This window comes from Gymnogyps californianus, chromosome 4 (genome assembly GCF_018139145.2).
Source record: "Gymnogyps californianus isolate 813 chromosome 4, ASM1813914v2, whole genome shotgun sequence".
Taxonomy (NCBI): Eukaryota; Metazoa; Chordata; class Aves; order Accipitriformes; family Cathartidae; genus Gymnogyps; species Gymnogyps californianus.
The window spans coordinates 43,447,216-43,463,473 of record NC_059474.1 but is presented as its reverse complement, the minus strand read 5'-3'; the positions used below and the strand labels follow the sequence as shown (position 1 = coordinate 43,463,473).

Sequence of the window (16,258 nt, the reverse complement as noted above, 5' to 3'; positions counted from 1 at the left end):
ACTCTTACCCATCTTGTTCTGAACTTTCTGTTAATATTTACACCAGTACATGTAAACGAAATTTTACCCAGTCATAGCAAAAGCACTTCTACATTTGTACAAATTGAGCATAATATGGATGTAAAGTGCAGGGGAGTGGAAAATAAGCCCATATAATGATATTTCATTATAATAAAACTCATATATGTACCTTTCTAAAACAGGTAGGTCTTTCAAAACATCTCCAGCATAGTCTTCAACAAGATCAGATTTCACTGAGATCAGTCCAATGTTAGGAATTTCTTCTTCACAGTCTTTACAGTGTAAAAAATAATTAATATTGTTTAATTAAGAATATATATATAATTGCATATCATACTTGAAAATTCTGTCAAGTTACATTATAAATGAAAGCCTATGAACTAAAATTTGCTAAAGTAAGCAGCAGTTCACTAGTTCCCCCCTTCCTGTTTCTTCTCAAGCATGGGAAGAAGAATGAAGCAGACATCATTATTGCTTCCTAGTAGATATTCTCATAATCCATTTTAGACACCTATGCTAACTTTTTGAATGCTACAACCCATCCCATCTCACAGACATCTACTTTCCTGCACTGATTCCATAAAGACCAGTCTCCTAAATGTGCACTTTCAACTGCACTTACATTAGACGACTAAAGATAACATGTAACATTGTGCATCCTTCCCACGTTTGAAGTCTAGCCACAACTTCAGTCTTCAAGGTGTCCAAAGGAGATACAGAAATAGGCAACACAAATGCTGTGCCAGAGGATGCCTTAATATTCCACAGATAACAAAGAAACTGTCTTTTTTTGCCCACTAGAGCCCACTTTGCCCACTTGACATCTTTGAAACCAGCTGAAGAACACCCACAAACTTAAGCAGAATTATATTCCAGCCTTTACTGACTTTCTCACCAACTGTCTCTTCTAAACATTTATACAATTTGATAGGTTTAAAACAAACCTTTGAAGGTTGTAACAAAACTGGTTCTCAAGAAATGTCAGATATCGGGCAAAAACCTCTACCTACTCCTTTCACAGGTCTTGTAAGTGAGGGAAGAAAACAAATAATCTCTGAGCCAACTATGCACTTCCCCCATTATGGGCTACTAAACAGGATGATGGTGTAATTTAAGACACTTATGGGCAAGTCACATTTCTACAGCCTTCAAGGACTGCAATGTGAGCTACAGTGATTGCTGGACTCTCTACCATTAGGGCAACAATTCTGTATTTCACTTAATTTGCTGCTCCCATGCCCAATACCTGCATAACCCTATGTCAACATGTACAAAGATGTTCTTCAGAGACAGTTTGGTCGTAAACGTAATCGTTACTTTAATTATGAAGAATTATTACGCTTTTTACTATTATTTGTATTACACCAATCATAATGTTTTTTACAATACATACAATAGATTTCGGCTAGCAATCATGGAACTAAACCCAGTTCCTACTGAAGTCAATAACAATACTTGTGCTGTCTACAGTGGAGTCAGAATTTCACCCATAAGGCCTGGTCAGACTTATTTTGGCATCAGCTGCAAGTTTTGCTAGTGGGTTGAAAGGAAGTAGGAGAGGATCCATGAAGCATGGATTAGATTTGTGATCAGGGTAAAATCAGATCACTACTCCTAGAACTTTTAGTGATAGTAATGAAGATCATGCTTCTAACTCTCTAATTTGTGGAGTTGTCAGTACCTCTAAATGATGTCTGCTCCTGTTCAAGAAATAGTTGGGAGGTCTTTCGTATTGGGAAAGCATCTCCAAAACTGTATTTCACAGCCAATTTTGTTACCGTGTCCCATAAACATTGGTATTCATTCTCCACTTCTTTCCCCAATTCCTTTTTGAACTCTAATCCTGCACAGGGAAGAAAGAAAGAAAGAAAAAAAGAAAGAAAAAAAAAAAGCAAGGGGGGGGCGGAAAAAAAAGGCACTTTAAAATTAAGTTTCCTCAAACAGAACCTACCTATTCACCTATGCAGTGTCAGGCACAAAGACTTCAGTCCTATCGAAGGTCTTTGGTGATTAGAACAAATTAGAACAGAATGTTGTACATTCACAGTTTTTAATAGCCCAGGGTATAAATAACTAAATGTACTGAGAAGATGTATTTTGGAAAAAACACCAGATTTAGACTGTTTGTGGAAGTCTGCAAGGTCCACAGCTAAAGAAGAGTTTCTCTCACCTTCGACTCCTGCAGTGTAGGATCTTGAATTGATAATTTTGGTTTTAGTGCCCAATAATAGGTATCATCATAAAAACAAATGTTTCATATTCCTTATTTATATTTCCTTTTAAAAAATCCTCTACACTTGCTTTACATACAGGACATCTTGTGACTAGATTCATAAGGAAAGTGTTCTGGTTTACTATCACACAGACAGACTCATGGCAGAGGATTTCAGGTAAACAGAATTACTCTGAAAGAACATTTGCTACAAAACTTTTTCCATACTTTCTTGCTCTGTCAGCTTTTGTAACTTTTTTGTGAATCTTAACACATCTGATGGTGTTCTTAAATCTCCAGCTCCCAAATTCATGTATTTATAAGACAATATACAATTTTGTCTGAATCAATCTCATCTGAAATTAAAAATATTATCCAATGTCACAGTGACAGTAGGGATACAACATAGTTTCCATTCTGACTGCGTTGCACTAAGACAAAATGAAATGGATAGAATACTGGCTAAAAACCAAATGAGAATACCCAATAACAGTGACCCAAAGCTCTTACTACCTATGCTATATCACTCTTCCTTTGCATAAGTACAGGTTGCACATCAAAGATATGACATTGTAAAGTATTCTAACTGAGTACTGGTGAAAGACACTTTCACATGTGATTTTCTAGACTTGGCTACAGAAAAAAGTTTCCCTATTATTCCATAAAATGTATCCATTATTATATGGGTAATTAGAAAAATGTGCTCATTTCTGCTTGTACAAACAGTTTCATTCTCATTTTGCAGCTTAATAAAGTTAGAAATGTAAGAAAGCAAACTGTTCAAAGATAAATACCTTCAGTGTATTCGACCTCATAGTAATGTGCAAGATTTATGAGCAGTGAATCATCATTTAAGTCAGGCAGGTAAGTTAAATCCAACTTCCAGTCATTTGTATCATTTAGCTGTGTCAGAGCAAAATGCATACACAACTGTTGCTGTTAAAATAAAGCAAACAATTAATTCTTATGGAGCACCTTTTCACGTGGTGGGATCAAAGCATCTCCAAAGCAAGGTTAACTACCACAGATATTATTGACATGAAAAACAACACACTGTTACTTGACTTCTCTGTGATCAGGAAACTGCCCTTACTGTTCTCCTTCACTGTAATAACCAACTTTAAACAATAAAAAGGCCTACCATCAAACTTCCCATACTGGATGAGACCAAAAGGTCCATCTAGCCCAGTACCCTAACACTAATGCTGGCTAACTGGAGATGTCTAAGAAGAGGTCAAGTATAGAGATATTGCCCCAAACATTCTCCTAGCCCCACTGATTTGTGGCTCACAAGATTCCTGAACCAGGTAAGGTTTGTTTCCAGCAGGTACATTATGTTCTTTGATCTCATCAGATGACTAAAGTAGCATATAAAGGAAAATGAAAACTGAAACGACAAATGCACCTGATGACAGGGGAACTAAGACAGTGCTACACCTACCATTTTTATTAATGGTAAAACTTGCTTAGTCCAGCAGGATTTCATGATCCTAATCTGAGTTCTCTGTGAAAGAGGCATATGAAGAAGAAAAGTCACTGTAAGACACTGCATCCTACAGAGGTCAGCTGCTTCTTCTGGAGATAGGGGTTTACTTCTTCCCTGTTGAGAGATGACAGATAAAAAGTTGACTATGTCCTTCAGTAAAATAATTGTGTTCACCTCTACTTAATTCAGTGGTTTACACTTTGTTAAAGCAGCTAATAATTTTGATCTATTTAAACAATTTGTGCATTGTTATTACTTGTGGATACACTTACTTCAAAATGAACATTCTTGTAGTGCTGGTAGATGCAGATCAGTTATAATGTAAAAAAAAAAAAAAATCTCTTTTCCGAAAAGAATATGACTACGAAAATCAAGACAAAACTTAAAAACAGTTGTCATTGTGTCTGGCTAGAAATGTTATTATTTTAACAGGAAAAGTTAATATCTAGATATAGGCCCATGCTCTTTTCTCAACTGCGCAGCAAAAAGTCTGTACAGAAATCCAGCTGTGCTAATCACTCGTAGCTATCCCGTAGTCCACTGAATATGTCTCATAAAATATTACTGATACTTTGCATCTGTGTTAACTTGATGAAAATATAAGGCTTGTAGTATGGTCACAAAAATGATGTCATGACCGCACCTAGAAAGAAACCTTTTTTCTGAAATGTCTTGCTAACTTGAGGAAAAGTGTATTCTTCTGTAAAAGCTAGTATGCCACTGATTGTTCGGAAAGGAAAAATAATGAGTGCAACTACCTTCTAAGGTAAAACTTCCTATGGAAGTAATTGCTCCTAAGGTAAAACTTTCCCCAGGAATAGCCACTGTGGCAGGGGGCACGGTACCACCCACAGAGAGACCATGCTCCTTTGGAAAACCTGTGGCCACAGTAATTATCTGAACCAGACCACTTACAGAGTGTAGTCACAAAGGAAGCAGCTGGGCCTCTCTTCAACTTGGGATCTAGAAGAACAGTCATCTCTCCTATTAGCAAAATGTTTATGGTCACTGTGCTGAAAAGATATTAAAAAAATTCTTACTCTTGCCGATTTCTTTGTTTTTGCTCCCATGGAAGTATTTGCATTTTCCAACATGTTGCTGTACATTTTTAATCCCACGGCACAAGCAAGAACACAGACCACACGCCGAATATCAGATCCTTCAGGCCATAGTTGTTTCAACAGACGGACAGTCTGGCAAACCTGTAGTCATAACATTATGAATAGCACAAATGACTGCTATAATAAAAATTACAAAAAAAGGATAAGTCTTATCCTTTACAGAGTTCTATCGGAGAAGGGACAAAAAGGATATGAAAACTACAGAAGGAAAAGTGGGCACAATCATTAGTAAAAATGGCTCTTTTTTGTCATGTCCCTGAAGGCACCAACAGCCTTAACTGTCCCTGCCCAAGCCCTGGGACCTCCTCCCACCTGCCCAGGGCCCCACTTCAGCCCCTTGGGGCCGTCAGTCCCTGCCCCAGCAATGCTGCAGCAGTGCTGGTCTCCAGCTCCCCACAGCCCAGCAGGCAGACAACCCAGTCTGGCCTCGGCCCGTTCCCAGGAAGGTGCCTGATGCCCGGGGTTGCAGCTGCCTCCTGGCTGCCCTGCTCTTGACTGGGGCAGTGGGACAGGCCCTGGGTACCAGGTCCTGTCCTGCCACCCCCAGGGGAGCTCCCACGACCCTGGCCCCAAGGGATCAGCTGCCCACCCTTGCTGGGCCCTGATGTTTTTCTGCTCCTGGGGTATCCAGTTATTGAACTTGCCTCAGGAAAGATAATCATAATAAAACAAAATATTAGCAGTAGCCAGGCTTTAAAATGCTTTCCGAGTAACACCATTTTTTTCTGGACTGAAAAAAATCAGCTTGCTGGACCAGTATCGTTCCCACTGAAGTCCAAGGAAGCCTTGCTGTTGTTCTCCACAGTAGCAAAAGTAGAGTCACAACACTGCAGTGTAACTTAACGCTCAGGAAAATGGCAGGAGTATATTAAGCACTAAAGGTGATTACAGTACCGTAAAAATACCAATTTTTAAAAGTTAAAATATTGTAAAACCACTGCTTTAATCATGCAAGCACAGACCTTGCAACTGTAATCAAGCTCTTAAAAAAAATTCCCAGATTGTGAATACTTTAGTTAACGGAGTGTACAAGCCTTAGCAGTTGCAATAGCAAGGTTTAAATTTTGAGATGTCCCCACAGACAAGGTTGCTGCTGGCAGCAGCACCGACTCTCGCCCATCGCTGCTGAACGTACCCTCCCACACCCTACCCTCAGGAGCCAGCTGCTGCCGTGGGGATGAGGCAATGGCCACAGCGCACCCAGAGAGCGGTAGCCACAGCCCCCCATGTGCCTAAGGGTGGATTTATGCCACAGATGGTGTTTTCTGCTGAATGGGCTGGTTCCCATCTTCTACAAGACAAAGCCAGTCGCCAAGATGGAAATATCCCTTAAGCGACATCCCACTGATCAGCTTCCAGCTGAACCATCCTGCTTTAGTGAACTTTAAAGAAAGAAACAGCTTCAAGCTGCTGTGAAGAAGAGTGGGCGCAGAGGAGACCTTCTCAGACTCAGGGTGTCACTTCAGGATAAGGAACAGAGCCCCCAGCTCTGGCTAGGAGAGAATTTCAGGCAAAGGAATGGAGGAAGACAGTCAACTCGAGGAGAAAAAAGGAAAAGGATCAAAGAGGTCAAATTACCTCTTTTTGTATGCTTTTCAGGCTCAGCTTGAGATGTTCATATAGATGCATGAATGGTTCTTTGTACCTGACTAGGTTTTCACAGGCACATCGCAGATCTCGTTCATACTAAGAAGTGCAGAAGTCAAAAGTTATGTGCAAAAGTCAATAGATACTATGCATCAGGGACTACTAGCCACAGACAGAAACCATTCAGATATATGTCAATCCTCAGCCTCCAAGAAACATCTGTTCTAAATAAAATTTTTAAAATCACATCCCTGGCCTAAATGCTAGTCTTTGTCTGGTATATTACAAGTCAACTAAGACATGTGATACTGAAGATATGGGAAAGGCTGTATCTGAGACTATCATACCTTAAGTGAACAAGGATGTGAAATGAGACTATAGAGAACAGGGCAGGAATTTGCCACCAATCACAATCTTTGCCTGTTAAGGATTTCAAGACCAGTAGATTAAAGAAACATAAAATGAGCCATGTATCCGTGCTTTATAATTTTAATATGTAAAATATAATTAAAATATCTCAATATGAGTATTAAATCTGCTAAGTAGAACTAACACCATTATTGCAAACCAACAAAAAAGTTGTGTAACTTACCTTTTGAAAAAATAATCTGTGTTTATACACACTCTGAACATGATATCCGTAAACTCTAAGAATATCATACTCCTGTCCTGAAGCAAGCACAACGTTTATTTTCTTTGACAATGAATGAGCAATTAAAATAGATAAATAGTCTGTTTGGAGAGAGGTCAGTCCTACGTCAGATACGATGATGAAGTAAGGATAGCTTTTCTTCAGAAAAATCTCCCATTTGGATGATAAACAATTGGAAAATTCTGTATGAACAGTGGTGCTTGTGTTATGCCTTAGGTGTTCTATTAATGCAGTACGTAAGAAAAGAAAACGAGGATACGGAAAGTACATCTGTTCTGCATCCTGTGGGAAATAAAAACAACAAAATTATTCAGTTACATTTGTTGACACAATGAACAGTTTCCTAATCCTAATTAGAATCAAGCAGTTGGTTTTGAAGGAATGCAGTGGTTTAAACAGCAAACAAATGTTACTTGTTCAGTACCTTGAAGAAAGCAATGACATATTTTGCTCCTTTTTCAGTGAAATCCTGCAGGAAGCATTCAATTTGGTAGAAGAAGTTCAGATATTGTGTTTCCTCATCTAAAAACATAAGTAGTAAGGAATCGCCATCTATCACAAAGAATTCAGACTCAACGAAGTCTTTTAACAGACTGACGTGCCTGAAAGAAAAAGAAGTAGCATGTACATAACATTACTCCAAGAAAAGCTAGGGACATGGGACAGAAGAAATTTGCTTACTAATAGATTTTAAAATACATGGTTTTGTTAATTAAATCAGCTAAACATTAAATGTATAAATTAAATCAATAGCAAACCATCTTTCTTGGATCTAAGGTTAGTCCTAAATAGCTTGCAACTCTTCCAGTTATTGAATGTATTAACAACTGTCTCCTTTACAACTCCGGATACTTTTGTAGCATCTAAGGCTTCTGTGACTTAGATGGCACCTCTTGTCCATGTCTGCTTATGCAGAAAATGTTATCTGTTCTACAAGAAATACCCCACAGGACATAACCACAAAATATATTTTGAGAGCCTTCCTGCCTGAGTTTCCAGCTAAAAACAGCAAGTGGGTTATCAATAACTATCATGGCAATGACAACTACCTCCCTCATCCAAGGAATGTCCACGGCAAGAAAAATACCTTAACAGCAAAAGGAATCCAATCACAATACATTCCTTCAAGAGACCAAAGAATCAAAAGACTTCTTCATCCCCTTCCTATTTCAGAAAACTATGAAAGTTGGTAAAATTTGCACTAATCAGTCTTAGGTCAAACTTGAAACAAATCCTTTGCACTGAAGATGGCAAGTATAAACAGGCAGCACCTCAGCAGTTTTTAATACATCCTAGGAATTGACTGCATTCTCCAGCTCTTTAAGAATCCATGAAAGTCCAGGGACATAATGTTTTACCCAGGACAGACCAAGGAGTCAGAAGAACTTTTGCGGGTCCAGATGAAGAAGAGGCAAGCCCTTCTAGTAAAGGTTCTCTGCCATCATGTTTGTCTATTACATACTACCCTGCCTATTACATGCTACAATGCTAATGCATATTATGAGAACATCCATACTATAATGGTAAGAATGTGCTTGTTTCCTTCAAGGCTGTCAAAAATGCCTGATACACATCACCTTAGATCCACACCTGGGAAGACCCAGCTTTCCTTTCTGGCTGGGATCAACAGCCTCTGGTTTATAAGCCCAGTTTGTTATCTGATGCAATGAGTAGCCTTCCATGAACAAAAACTATGTAAACTTCTGTCTTGCACAGTTAAATTGCCTGCTTTTAATTAATACTAATCTCTTTAGCATGTCATCTCCAGAATGCAGAGGAGACACTTCACTGTCAATGTGAACGGCACTATTACTAATCCTTTCCCATATCAAGCAGGGAAAGGAATCAGAATCTGGAGACGCAGAAGATCATGCATGAGAATTGATGTGCAAAAACACAGAAGGTATATATGAAAAGGAAAATTTTGTAGGAAAACTGTTTTAAATGCTGTAAAAGTAGTAGCCTGGAAACATGCTCAAAAAAAGCATGACAGAGAATTTGAAAAATAATAAATAGCAATAGTTAAAATTGTAGATCAGTTGGTAAAACGTGCAGACAATCCCTACTCTTCGGGCAGACTTTCTATTATATTAGGAATCTTCCTTCATGTGGCTGGAGGAAGTATAAAATCCTAAGCATGCCTTAGGTCTCCTGGTTTTCCACAAACCTAGGTGACAAGGACATAGCTTCTTTCTCTAAGGGGTACTACACTGTGATGTCTACTTAGTTCAAAGAAACATTTTTTATTACCATTCATTACATTTCTTTCCATGAACCCCACTGTACTTACTGAGCTCTTGATAGGGATGCCCAAACGTGTAGCCTCAACTTCTTCAGAAATTCAAGATGTTTTCTTGTTTCTAAAATAACCACATACATGGTTATTGATAGAATCATATAACCATAACTCACCAATTAATTACAAAAGAGCCAAAAGGTAAGACACTGCAATAAAAGCCACAGACATGAGCATAAGCTAATAACAGCTCCTCACCAGGGCTTTGGGAATCACGTTCGTGTTGGAGAACTCTGAAATCCTCGCCTTCAGTTTGTGATGCCTGCTGTGTTACTTCTTCAGTGGTTGAGATACTATAAGCGTTAATGTAATCTGGGTCTTCGGCTTCTTTTTCTCTATTTTCCTCTTCTTTAAGCAGCTGCGCAACAGCTGCTTCCGCTTTGTCACTGGTCTCATCCTCCTCATCACTGTCACTTGTACTCCCACTCTCTTTATCTTCCTTTGTTGCAATGAAGCCTATTTTCTCACTGTCACTACATTCACTATCCTTATCATCATTACTAGCATTCTCATTTGCATCATTATGAATGACTTTCTTGAAATGACCTTCTGCAGAATCCATCACAGATCTTGATTCTGGCATCCAAAAAAAGAAAACTCTAAGTAATCAAGAGATAATTTTCAGGAAATATGGTATGCTCTGAGGCTTCAACCATTACATTATCTACTTCATAATCACACTGGAATAAAACTTTATGAAAAATCAGAAAGCATTTTGTGAACATCCCTGTGAGACATATTTTCATTTTAAAATCAATAAATATTTTTGTGAACTATAAGGAGAACATCAGCTTTTGTCTTTCTTAAAATTTACTAAAGAAGAGCATTACATATCTGTTTTGCACTTTGCATGAAGGGACCCTCGGGAGGGTTAGTCATCATTTGCTATATTAGCTACATCTACATGGCAAGCTCCAAGGAACGATCCATGTTTCCTGGTTCAAGTGACTTGTACTCACACTGCTCACGCTAGTCCAGTCACAAGTAGGTACGCCACAACGTCTTCATTGCACGATGGGGGTAATCATGGTTTGGTATCAATCCCACTTTTTAATTCAGTTTTAGATTATTTCTTCTTTTTTTTCCAAGGGCAGGATTCTCAAATCTTGAGCGAGCATACAACTGTAATGGTTAGGGTAACTCCCCACTTTACGAGGTCACGATGTTCAGTTCCTTTGAGCTAAAGAACAAACAAGCAGCTTGGGATAACCCTGCACACTCCCTACCACATCAGCTCAGTTCTTCTGAACTTAGTTTTCTCCAGTTTCCATTCAGGTAACACCCTCATGCAGTATTTATTGTTGCAGTATTTGCCATTGCAATGTTCTTATGCCTTAGACAGGTTATCCTTCATTTTCCTGAGACCATAAAAGGACTATTTCATCTTTAGATGTAATTTTTAGTCTTATAACATTTCTTAAAAAATGAACGAAAGAAACTAAAGTGCAACCTCAATTTTTCAGATTTCACAAACTCAACTCAAAACTAAGCTGAAGTTTTCTTTTTGGTTTTCACCTTGTGTTAGTTTAAACTCCTAGCAAATGAAGTTGCAGAAAAAAAGAAACAAAAATACATTTTTATTATCTACTTGTAAAATACCGTACACAGTGTGCTATATTACAGTGGTGTACTTAACATAACTTTACAGTTGAACTTTAATACCTGTTTTCAGGAAATGTAAGCTATTTATATACATACAGCTACATAAAGTCACCTTTTGTGTACCTGCAATCTCCTAAGCAAGCGTGACTTTCCATATCTGAACACGTAAAGTCAGTCATTCTCAAAAAAAGCAAAACTGTATCTGTACATACTCATGTATGGACTGCTATATTTCCTTTCAAAAAAAATGCTTAAATACTTTGCTACATCGGTGCTTTTCTGCAGTGCACACACTAACATCTGAGGTGTCTGGGGCTACAGTGTGGGCAGAGGCAACCAGGTGGCTTTGACACCCTGCCAGCACTCTCGCTGCCCCTCCACCCTGGAGGGTGCTCCCTTGCTGCCCGCCAAGTCCCAGAGGTTCCCCTGGATGCTGTCCAGCCACCTCGTCCAGCCCTAAACCAACTGCAACCCTAATGCAAAACCCAGCCCCAGCACCATGCCTAAACCCAACCACAGCCCCCTCAGAACTAAACCCAACCCTAGCCCTAACCCCAATCCCAGTCTCAGCCCCAAACCCCACCCTAAAAGCGACCCTAACCACAACGTCGAGCAAAGCCCCGGCCCGCACAGTACCTGCCGCCGCTGCCCGCTCCGCCGCCCGGACCGGCTCCGCCGCCAGCCCGCCTTTAAGACGCCGCCAACGGGTGGCCCCGGGGTCGGGCCCCGCCGCCGCCGCCCATTCCCGCCACCTTCTGGTTCCGGTTTCTGTTCCCGGCGCGGCGCAGACCAGCCGCCGAGTTTAGGTTTCGTTTCCGAGGTGCCAGAAGAACTGCGTCCCTGAATACGACACTGGAAAGTTCCTTGCTTCCATTAAATTATGCTTGTCAGTGATGGTGGCTTCAGCTAATGGTCCAAGAGCCATTAAGCCTGCATTGCTTAAGAATATTGTTCATGCAGGTTGCATATACAGTGCAGAAAATACTAATTCCGTTTTCTGTCCCTTTATTCATCACAGTCTGTTCTTCTACCAGCCTGCTTTCTTAAAGTAGGACATTCCATATGAAAAATAAACTAAGAGGTACACTTTACACAACTTTTTAGCATTTCCCGCAAATCCTTTAGCAGGATCAGTACTGGACCCCTATCACTTTAAAATAGCAAAGCCTCGATTTGCCAGGGAACCTGGGTACTCAAGTACTGTTGAAACAACATTTAGGAAACCACAGTTTACATGTCAGATTGTCTTGGCGAGAAGTGAAAAGCCCAGCTCCTCTTTAGATCAGATACTTGTGCAGATACAGCATGGAAAACTGCTGGGGTTACATATGTAACTAGTCTCCGTATGGATCCAGGTAAGTTTTTGAGAGCCTCCCTGGTGGACAGCTGACACGTAACACTTGCCATGTAAGCAGATCAGAGGTCTTTTCCACATCCTGCATTTCCTTTGAGACCTGTACAAACATTCCAGAAACTCAGAATGGTGTCTTTTATAGTACAGTAACACACCCACAGTGCTCCGGCACACTAGAATTGTTTTGTTTAGCTAGCCAAGATAAGCCCCTGCTCCCTCCTCTCAGCACACTTCCTTTTTCTTTGGTAGGTAACAATCTGGGAAATAATTGGAACTCTTTATTTCCTTTCCTTAAATGAAATGGGAGATGATCTTTAGCCCACTGCTTCAACAGATTTTTAATATAACTTCTAATTAGGTCCTGAAGACAGACCTTTAGATTCAATTCTCCATCCCTTTGGATGATGCATTTTGGTTCAGAAAAGCGTATTTTAGGTCTGAAAAAAAGAAAAAGAGAAAAAAGAAAAAGAGAAAAAAGAAAAAGAGAAAAAAGAAAAAGAGAAAAAAGAAAAAGAGAAAAGAGAAAAAAGAAAAAGGGAAAAAAGAAAAAGAGAAAAAAGAAAAAGAGAAAAAAGAAAAAGAGAAAAAAGAAAAAGAGAAAAAGAGAAAAAGAGAAAAAAGAGAGAAACAGTAGTGCAAACACCAAGTCAGGTCCCCCCATGGAGGACCCTATGCTGGAGCAGGTGGATATGCCCTGAAAGAACCACAGCTTGTGGAAAGCCTACATTGGAGCAGGTTTGTCCTGAAGGACTGCAGCCCATGGAGAGGATTCACACTGGAGCAGGAGTAAAGTGTCAAGAAAAACTGTTATGTCCTGACTAACCCCCCCAACCCTCATCCCTCCTGTACCGCTCAGGAGATGGGGAGGGATAGAGGAGTCAAGAATAAAGGAGTGAAGTTGACCTGAGAAAGTGGAAGGTGGGGGGAAGGTGTTGTTTAAAATTTTTGTTTGTTTGTTACCGTCAAAATCTATTTTAACTGACAATAAATTAAATTACTTTTCCCCAAGTCGAGTTTGTTTTGCCTGTGATGGTAACTGGTAAGCAGTCTCCCTGTCTTTGTGTTGACTCACAAGCTTTTCCATCCTATTTTCTCCCCCCTCCTGTTAAGGGAGGGGAGTGAGAAAAGAGCTGGGTGAGCATCTGGCAGCTGGCAAAGGTCAACCCATCACACTCTTTTAGATCTCTCTACATAATGCATGCGGCAAAGAGGGAAGGGGTAGAGATAGATGCTTGAGATGAGGATCCGAGACAGCCATTCTTTCAAGTGTGAATCAGAGTGTCTAAAATCATTGAGCAGTTGGCAGTAACTATCTAGTATAGAAAAACAGCTGCAGAAATTTTAACTTGAGACATCTTACAAAGGGGAAATTCAAATTGTAACTGCTCAGCCATAGTAATTGGAGACCGAGAAATGACCTGGTCCTGGCAGTAGGGAGGCCTAACTCCAGAACCAGGCTAGAAAATAGAAACAGGAATGCCAGAGATGGAACAACTTTATATAAGGGAGAACAAATTCCTTGTTGATAAGAAATGCTGCAGTATTGATTTGTAATTATATGACTGGTGCTGGCGCAAGCGTGTGCAAGGAATCAGCTCATGCCACATCTTTGCAGACTCCCTGTAGAACTGCTTATGGCAGTAGGACTCCGTCCAATGACTTGTCCATTAGATCACTTTATACTTAAGCACAAATGTGTGTTTAATTCGCCTCAAGTGGTACAACAAAAATTCCCCAACACTCACTTGAAGCTGTCAGGAGCCACCTATCTTAAGCTAAGCTAACCTCTCTCCTTTAAAATAAATGCATAAATTCAAGACCCCTGTTTCCATGTGCATGTGAGTGCCTGTGCAGGAGGCAACTGGGGAGAGCCAGGATCCACGGCCAGGCACTGGATAGCCCAAGTGCACAGGCCCAGTTACTGGTGGGATCTGCTTTGTATATATTTCCCGCTAAAAGGCCTTCTTGCTGATCAGCCAGTGAGTGCTGAGTGTTTCTGTGACTCTGTTGATCTATGTGACCAGCTGTGTTTATATGTATGTGTTGTACACATGTGTTTGTTTGTACACCTGATGGGGGGACATGCTCAGCCATGCTACTGGTTAGACCAAATTTTTTCCTAGAAAAGTAAATCTGATATATACTATCAAATTTAAGGGCATGAAACAAACTTTTCCAGGTATAAAATCCATTGATCATCACTGAATTGCATGTGGCTGTAAAAGGAAAGACAAAGAATTTGACATTAAATAGAAAAGTGTTCGTCATAAAATAAGGATGCCTTTCTCACGTGGCTGTTTTTAAATTAGATTCCCTAATCTAAAATTTAAATTCATTTTGGTGTTAGACATGTGCGTTTTAAGTCCTAACAAAAGTTCATCAAGATTTGGGCTAAAATCTATCCATAGGTAAAATGTAATTGTACCAATTCAGTACAGATTATTTGTAACAGCCTAGTGAAATCTCTGATTATTCCTACACTACTTATGCATCAAGTGCACATGACTAACCACACTAAACATGCCTTACTCTTTCTTTCAATCTCTTGATTATCACAGAGGAAAACTGTCAAAGGGATGCAAACACAGGAACAGCAGCAAAATGCTTATTGGTGCACTGGGTGGGGGACACAATGAGCAAACAAATTTTGATTAGAGAAAGAACAGGCATGGTAAGAGAACAGGGGCACTGCAAGCCCGATGTTATATGAGATTATGTTTTCCCACACACAAACACACAGATGGTCCTCCAAATCTTCCTGCAATCCATACAGCAGTTCATTGAAGTTACACTGTATGTCTGCTTATAAAAATAGAATATTTGCCTACCGATGTCTAAAAGAGCAAGTCAGTATTCTTGTTTCATATCAGCCATTCTAGAAGCAATCAATAGGAACTGGCCAAAGTTCTCCTCTGTTTTGCTGTTGTACTCATTTTATGCAGCAGCAAAATCTTCCAGGAGATCATTATGAATTACCTAAAGAAAAACACAATTTACATTTACATTTCTGAGCAGCTGGAAGAAAATGTGAAATGCTATAATCAAATCAAATGCTATAATTGAAGGTCATTATGATACAGCCACAACAATCGATCAGTGCAGCTGCTGGGGAGCAGAGGGAGCAGGACCACTCCCGGCCGGTGGCCAAGCTGGCAGGGCAGGGCAAGTGGCCACAGCACAGGCCAGGCAGCAACCGGGCTAAGGGGCGCAGTCCCACCGTGTGAGAGGAGGGCAGGGCAGTGACCGCAAAAGGTCCCACCAACAGCCCAGTCACCATCCGGCAAAGTAACAAGCCAAGGTCAACCCAGGAACCAAACCCCCAACCAAGAAACTCAGGAACAGAGCTGAGACAAGCCAGCTGCAGCAGATGGAGCTTAAATGGAGCCCCACGGTTGGGGGAGCGTAGGTGAAGGCTCCAGGTGAGGCTGCTCAGGGCAATTAATGCCAATTAGTACACTCAGGTCCCTGACAGTATCTGAGCTTCGGCTGAATTACTTTTCAAGCAAGTTTCAGTATCTGTGTATTAACTTCCAAGAATCAAAGCTGACATAAAGCTAAGACCCATGTATTTTGCAGTTTTGAATTTCAAAAGCAATTTCAAAGCAAATCCACTCATTAGCTTCAGGATTTTGCAGACAATTTATCTTTTATTTTGTACTGTTTCTGGAGCTTACACTTGAAGATGTGCTTTGGTACCTTCCTGAGCTTGCAAATCTAGTGAAAGAGTGATTTAGAAAATGTGAATACGTCTTCTATGCTGCGTGTTTCTTACTGATTACATAGGAAAGACCTTACTCCTCATTTCAGAAACTTATCACATGTTCAATGAAAACAATGTTAGAACAGAATATCTTGGACTATGGTCCCTTTGTCACTGGTGATCAAGTGCTGGGAGCTGTCTTGTGTTTTAGACGTTGTGTTCAAGAA

The 16,258-nt window shown here is 40.1% G+C and overlaps 1 protein-coding gene across 1 annotated transcript in view; it reads right to left on the bottom strand.

The window, feature by feature from the left end:
• DDX60 (DExD/H-box helicase 60) overlaps positions 1-10,474 on the bottom strand; it is a 47,393-nt gene extending 36,919 nt beyond the window's left edge. Inside the window, exons 1-11 of the mRNA XM_050895635.1 lie at positions 10,335-10,474; positions 9,567-9,951; positions 9,370-9,432; positions 7,504-7,681; positions 7,020-7,361; positions 6,419-6,526; positions 4,760-4,921; positions 3,675-3,833; positions 3,028-3,169; positions 1,703-1,864; positions 191-293 (exon numbers count right to left, since the gene is read on the bottom strand). Of these exons, the coding sequence (XP_050751592.1) occupies positions 191-293; positions 1,703-1,864; positions 3,028-3,169; positions 3,675-3,833; positions 4,760-4,921; positions 6,419-6,526; positions 7,020-7,361; positions 7,504-7,681; positions 9,370-9,432; positions 9,567-9,937 (1,790 nt within the window). The 5' untranslated portion in view covers positions 9,938-9,951; positions 10,335-10,474. The remainder of the gene's footprint in view (positions 1-190; positions 294-1,702; positions 1,865-3,027; positions 3,170-3,674; positions 3,834-4,759; positions 4,922-6,418; positions 6,527-7,019; positions 7,362-7,503; positions 7,682-9,369; positions 9,433-9,566; positions 9,952-10,334) is intronic.
• Between the last annotated feature and the right edge of the window lie 5,784 nt (positions 10,475-16,258).